Source organism: Heteronotia binoei, chromosome 20 (assembly GCF_032191835.1).
Source record: "Heteronotia binoei isolate CCM8104 ecotype False Entrance Well chromosome 20, APGP_CSIRO_Hbin_v1, whole genome shotgun sequence".
NCBI classification, from domain to species: domain Eukaryota; kingdom Metazoa; phylum Chordata; class Lepidosauria; order Squamata; family Gekkonidae; genus Heteronotia; species Heteronotia binoei.
The window spans coordinates 14,002,200-14,009,028 of NC_083242.1; the positions used below are offsets into that span (position 1 = coordinate 14,002,200).

At 49.7% G+C, this 6,829-nt stretch overlaps 1 protein-coding gene across 1 annotated transcript; it reads left to right on the forward strand.

Annotated features, from left to right (window-relative positions):
- Positions 1-234: 234 nt before the first annotated feature.
- On the forward strand, positions 235-3,560 carry PRR35 (proline rich 35). Its single transcript, XM_060261027.1, is given in 4 exon segments — positions 235-490; positions 492-534; positions 597-1,887; positions 2,577-3,560. Coding segments are annotated over 4 exon segments (2,463 nt in total). The 5' UTR covers positions 235-271; the 3' UTR covers positions 3,487-3,560.
- The last annotated feature ends 3,269 nt before the right edge of the window (positions 3,561-6,829 follow it).

The following is a 6,829-nucleotide window of genomic DNA, read 5'->3' on the forward strand; positions in this document are numbered from 1 at the left end:
TTCTTCCTTCTGCATTGACAAGTAGACGCTGTACCACTGAGCCCTATTGTTGTGTTCTTCATGGTTTCAACAGCCACCCAGCAGGTGGGGAAACTGGGGAAGGCTGAGCGGAAGGCTATGAATTTGCAATACGAATGCCCGCCTAAGGACACAAGGCACTCAAGCTGTGGTATCTCTCTTTTCAGCTCGCGACGTGGCTCCCGGCATGAAAAGTGACCGAGAGTGAAAGCGTCACGCCCCGTGCCTTGAGACCCAGTCATCCAAAACAGCCATGTCGAAGGACGAAGCGGGTTGCAAACTGGCCTCGGTCTACAAGCACAAGGAGCGGAAGCCCAAGAAGCCCCACTACATCCCTCGGCCTTGGGGGAAGCCCTACAACTACAAGTGTTTCCAATGTCCGTTCACCTGCATGGAGAAGTCCCACCTGTACAACCACATGAAGTACAGCCTGTGCAAGAACTCCCTGTCTCTGCTGATCGAGTCTGACTGGCCCTATAAGAAAGGGAACCTCCTCCATCCGGAGCTCCGCCTCCTGCACGCCACAGAGGCTTCCCGGGCCTGTGGGAGGCGGGAGGAGCTTGAGGGTCAGCACTCAGTGGCCATGGCGACCAATGCCGCTAACCCCAAACAAGACACAGACCAAGATGGCGGTGGCCACAAGCCTGCCTGCGTGGAAGATTCGGCTTCAGACAGGATGAGCGAAGAAACCAACCAGTTCCAAGAAGAGGAGGAGGAAGAAGAGATGACTGGGTTGTTGCAAGAAACAGAGGCTGGTGAGAAGGAGAAGGCGAGAGAGGCCAGCTGCGACCGGGAGTCCTCCGAGCCGGAAGTGAACACCCTGCTCTTCAGTTTCAAAAACAAAAGGGACAAGCCTTCTTCCAAAGACCCCGCGCCCGACTTCATCATTACCGATGTCTTCTCCTTAAAGAACCATGTGATGAAGGGGAAGGAGCCCACCGCCCCTTTGGAACTTGAAGCCAAGCCAAAGCATTACAGAGTGCCCAAAAAATGCCCGGCGAGTGGCGGGATCCTCATGGAACAATGGAAGCTGGTCGCCAATGGGCAAAGGAGAAGCACCAGCGAGGTCCCGGCGCAGTGCGCGGAGGGAAATATCATCCCTTGTTACCCGCCTCCAGCTTATGGCGAATACCCTGAGCCTCAAAGTCTCAACCTTTCTTTGCTGGGGATCAACTACCCACTCAACCCCAACCTCTTCTCTTACCTCAGCCCTTCAGTAGCCAATAGCACCGCGCCACACTCGCATCTGGCCCAGCTGCCCTTCCTGGCCTCCACGGCCCAGCTGATGCACCCGCATTCTGCTCACTTCCAGCCCCTGCAGGCCCCCGAGAGGTCGGCCTTCCTCCCGCGCTTCTACTACCCCCTGCTCTTCGAGCACTCCTTTGGTTCGGCGGAAAATAAAATGGCCGCGGTCAAGCCTGAGGCCCAGCAGCAAGCGGGAGTGGCCGTGCCTGCTCCACCCCAAGCCAAAACACCCACAGAACCCACCAAGGCTGGCCTGCTGAAAGTGCCAGTGTTGAAAAGCAGCCTCCCTTGGGTGAAAGGCTTCCGTGAAGATGTATCGCCCGAGCAGAATCACAAAGCATTGCTGCTCCAGGATGAAGAAGAGAAGTGGCTGACCCACGAGAAGGGAGCCAGCAGTGGCCTTCGTAGAAAGCCGGCTGCTGAGGCCTACCGGAGCATTGTGGGTATAAAAGAGGGCACTTCCCTTCTCCCCAACAGCGTCAGGAAGGCCGAGTTGCCAGTGGCGACTTGCTTGGAGAGCGGCGGGACCCCCGTCAACAACCTGAAGAGGAAGTTTGCAGGCAACGGCTTTGACTTTGTGAGCTCTGATGTTCTGATGCCCGGGAAAGTCACGTACCAAGCCAGGTATTGTGGGCCATGCATCTTCCATCTCTAAAGAATATCCTTCTCTATGGCATGCTGATGTTTTAATTTGTTTTAATTTGATCTCTCTTAATATGTACATACATAGTGGTCGCTGAGCCCTGATCTGGATAACCCAGGCTAGCCAAGACTAGCTAAACAGGGTCAGCCCTAGTTAGTATTGGGACAAGAGACCTCCAAGGAAGTCCAGGGTCGCTATGAGAGCTAGGTAATGGCAAAACACCTCTGACTGTCTCTTGTGGTGTAGCTAGTAGTTAAGAACAGTGGACTGTAATCTGGAGGACATGGGTTTGAGTCCCCAATCCTCCTCCCCATGCAGCCAGCTGGGTGACCTTGGGCCAGTTACAGTTCTCTCAAAGCTGTCTCAGCTCCACCTACCTCACAGGGTGTCTATTGCAGGGAGACGAAGGGAAGGAGATTGGAAGCCCCTCTGAGACACCTTTGGGTAATGAAGAGCAGGGTATAAAAACCAACTCCTCCTCCTCCTTCTCCTCTTCCTCCTCTTCTCCATTTTTTCTTCTCCTCCTTCTCCCAGGCTATTCACAGTTCTTTTGCAGAGGCTCCATACACTTCCTGACTAACCCATTTCCATGAGCCTCACAGATTATTTTTGCCCTCCTTAATTTTAACAATTTTCTTCCTCCCTGTCTCGTTTTCTGCTCTTCCACCAGCAGCAGTTTGAGATCCACTCCCACGCAGCTCTCTAAAACCCTGGACCACTGGCACGTGGCGCTCCACACTTGCCCACCGGAAGACCAACAGAAGAACATCAGCTCTGACATTTTATCCCCTCTGATATCCGCTTCAGACCATTTCCTTTTTAAGCCCAGCAAAGAACAAGAAATAAAAGACCCAGAGGTGACCACAGTGCTTATTGGGGATTTGTCAAAAACCTTGGAGGAGTACCAAGAGGTGGAGAAGAAACTTTCAGACTTGGCGAAAGAGGACACCCCAGCACAGAAACAGCTACGGGAGCAGCTGGTGAAAATCCGGCAGGAGCTTTTTCATATCCACCGGGCTCTGGAGAAGGCTTCCAAGCCCAGTGAAGGTCCTTTAGACCTGTCTGTAAAAAAGTCCTCCAAAAGTCTGGAGAGAAGCCACCAGGACAAGAAGGATCCCAAGGCTATCCTCGATAACGAGAAGCTCCCCAGCAGAGACCCCAGCTCTGTCAGCAGATGTTCAGCAGCCGGGGAAGAGGACGAGGCTTCGAACTACCTTCTTGAGCCCCAGAACAAGACTATCGACCTTCTGATCAAAATGAGCCACACGGAGCATCTCCGGACCTCCTCGTCCGAGGCCCATCTGGGAGCAGTGATAAAAGCGGAGGTGCTTCCCCTCAACGTCCCGCTAGAACTTAGGCATGTGATGGAGCCCTACTACAGCCGCACCACCAAATGCGAGGCAGATTCCAGCGTCCTGCTGTGCACAGATGGGAGGTCCAACGCCAGCCAAGTCCCTCCACTTCCTATGCCCGAAGAAGCCCCACTCGGATGCAGGGCCATCCCACGATCCCTATCGTGTGGCCTGCCCAACGAGACTGATGGGGTGTGTATCCACAGTCCCTTGAACACAGAACCATGATCCTCTTGTTGATACGTGTCCCCAGAGCACTTTTGACTTCTCTGAAAATCCCTTCTCACACTTTTCCTCCCAAGATTTTTCAGATCCGACCCCTTTCCAGTTACGATAACCTTCTTGAATTTTGCAATGTAGGACCCGGATAGTTGACAAGACATTCTTCTTCCAGATGTTTTGAACGGCGCTACACACCTTGAAGATTCCACACCTGGGAGAGCATCTCTTATTGTGTTTCTTGCTCTCTGGATCTTGATCATAGGCTAGCTAAGCTTTAAAAGAGAGAGGGAGTTTCTGCTCCAGCCTTCTCCCCTTACTGAGCTCAGCGAGGTATATTTTCTGACACAATATTCTCTTTGGAACACTGGTTTTTTTTAAAGAAGCTCCTTAATCCCAGCCCTGCAATCCCTGCCTCAGCAAGAACCATCTCTCCAAACAAAATAAAATGGGACCAGTTCAGACAATCAGTGGATTTGCTGTAGTTCACATGGGCTTTTTAAAAAATAGGAAATAGATAACAGCGTAGGAGGGTGCCCATCCATCCTGCTGAGAAGCAATTTTCCTAGATGAGTTAGACAAGAATCATCGGAGAAAGCACTCCTGCTGCTGAAAATTCTCTGCCGGATCCTTTTAGGACTCATCTTGCATTCTGGGCCGCACACTCTGTTGGTTTGTTTCTTTTAACCTTATGATTGGGTTCAAGGAGTTATTATATAAATATCAGCAAACTTTTGGAAAACTGGTTTGGCACCTGCCTTAGAATCATAGAATTGGAAGGAACCTCCAGGGCCATCTAGTCCAACCCCCTACACAATGCAGGAAACTCACAAATACCACCCCCTAAATTCACAGGATCTTCATTGCTGTCAGATGGCCATCTAGCCTCTGTTTAAAAACCTCCAAGGAAGGAGAGCCCACCACCTCCCGAGGAAGCCTGTTCCACTGAGGAACCACTCTAACAGTCAGGAAGTTCTTCCTGATGTTGAGCCGGAAACTCTTTTGATTTAATTTCAACCCATTGGTTCTGGTCCTACCGTCTGGAGCCGCAGAAAACATTCCACACCCTCTTCTATATGACAGCCCTTCAAGTACTTGAAGATGGTGATCATATCACCTCTCAGCCACCTCCTCCCCAGGCTAAACATGCCCAGCTCCTTCAACCTTGTCAGAATGAAAGACAACTCTGTGACCAATTCCCCACTAGGCTTGTTTCAGCATCGGAGCTCTTTTCTCCCCAACCCTTCTGTCCAGTTTCACATAAGCTACCACACTGCAGTGAATTGGTCCACCTCTTTCCCGCAGCAAGCAAGATCCTCTGAAAACCAGTTTCTGCTTGCCATGGGAAAGAGGTGGGTCAAGTCGCAGCTGCAAGGCAGCCTGTGCGAAATCGAAGCGTCCGGAAGCTCCAACGCTGGAACAAGCCTAGTGGGGAATCGGTCTGTGTTTGTGTGTGTGTGAATCTGAGTAGCTTCTCTTCCCTAAGATCGTCACGCAAAGCTTATATCAATGCCACAAATTTGAACTGAATAATCCTTTCCTATGTGGAAGGAATATAGAGAACGGTAGATCAGCACAGGAAGTTATGAGCCCATTGGTCCACACGTTGACTAAATTTCTCCAACAAGGCCAATATAATGTAGTTCCGTGAGGCCATTTCAGTTCGGGACAATGGCACAGGCAGGAAGGTTTGAGCGCCCATTCTGCATGTGTTAGAGTCACGATCTGAACTGGGCCAGCAATCTCCTGAAAATGTAAGTTCTTAAAATTGCTGGGAGTTCCAAATTTGGTTGACAGGATCCAGGACAAACCCAGAAACAGTTCAACGTGTAGCCAAGCCTTTGCTAGTCTGCAGGTCTCAGGATTCTTTGACAGAGGTGCCATAACAGTTAATGCTATTGTGCTTCTGTCGTGTAAATTTACCCAAAGAAACCACTGCAGTTCCCCTGCCCTCTATTGTTCCAAACGGGTCATTTCGTAGAAAAAGAGGTGCCGGAGCTCATTAGCACAACTCATTTGCATAACTCATTTGCCTATGCCACGCACCCCTGACATCACCCAAAGGTGTACTCAATTATATCAGCTCAGCATCTACCTTAAAATGCTTCTTGAATCATGATTGTCACAATAAAACCTTACTCCTATCATACTTTTTAAATTACAACAACAACACATTTTATTTATATCCCGCCCTCCCCGCCAGAGCAGGCTCAGGGCGGCTCACAACAAAATTCATTTAGTTATACATTGAGTTAAAATACATTAAGTTATAACTAACAATATAAACCAACAGGTAATTAAAAACTATTAAAATTCTAAAAACAATAAGTAAATGTTAGTATGTTGATATGTTGGTGCTATTCAGATGGTGAATTTACTTAGCAATTTACTCAGTGAAAGCCATTCGAAAGAGAACGGTCTTGCTTTCTCCTCTGTGGCCACGGTGGCAAGATGAAGATTTCCATCTGTCTGCTTGATATCTTTTGGCTCTTTTCCCATTTTTTGTGGGGGGAAATATTAGAAAGTTTGTCTAATAGAGTTCAGCAAAATTCTCACGGGGGGATTAGGTTCTGGAGCACCAGTCATAGTAGGGTTGCCAAGTCCAATTCAAGAAATATCTGGGGACTTTGGGGGTGAGCCAGGAGACATTAGGGGTGGAGCCAAGATCAAGGCTGTGACAAGCATCATTGAACTCCAAAGGGAGTTCTGGCCATCACATTTAAAGGGACTGCGTTTTAACTTGAAGGAGGAAGAATTTCACATCTTAGGTGGCCTTTTCAATGCCTTCCTTCCATAGGAAATAACGGATAGGGGCATCTTCTTTTGGGGTTCATAGAATTGGACCCCCTGGTCCAATCTTTTTGAAACTTGGGGGGTATTTTGGGGAGAGGCACTAGATGCTGTACTGAAAACTTGGTGCCTCTACCTCAAAAAACAGTCCCCCCAGAGCCCCAGATATCCGCGGATCAATTCTCCATGATTTTCTATGGGAATAAATCTCCATAGGGAATAACAGAGTTCCCAGCAGACATTTCCCTCCCCTCCCCCGCTTTCTGATGACCCTGAAGTGGGGGGAGGGCCTCCAAACCGGGGGATCCCCTGCCCCAACTTGGGGATTGGCAACCCTAAGTCATAGGGGCTCCTGCCCCAAATGAGGCATAGTTCCAACAGGGCCATAGCCAGGATTTTACAAGTCAGGGGGCTTTTTAAAAAGTCAGGGGGCCAGGACACCTACATGTTTTTTGAGGGGGGGGCAAAATTTAAAAACGACGCTCCTTATAGGCCATTCTGTCTTATGGTCCCATAGAATACAATGGAATCCATACCCAATTTGGCGCCCGCCTCTGTCAGC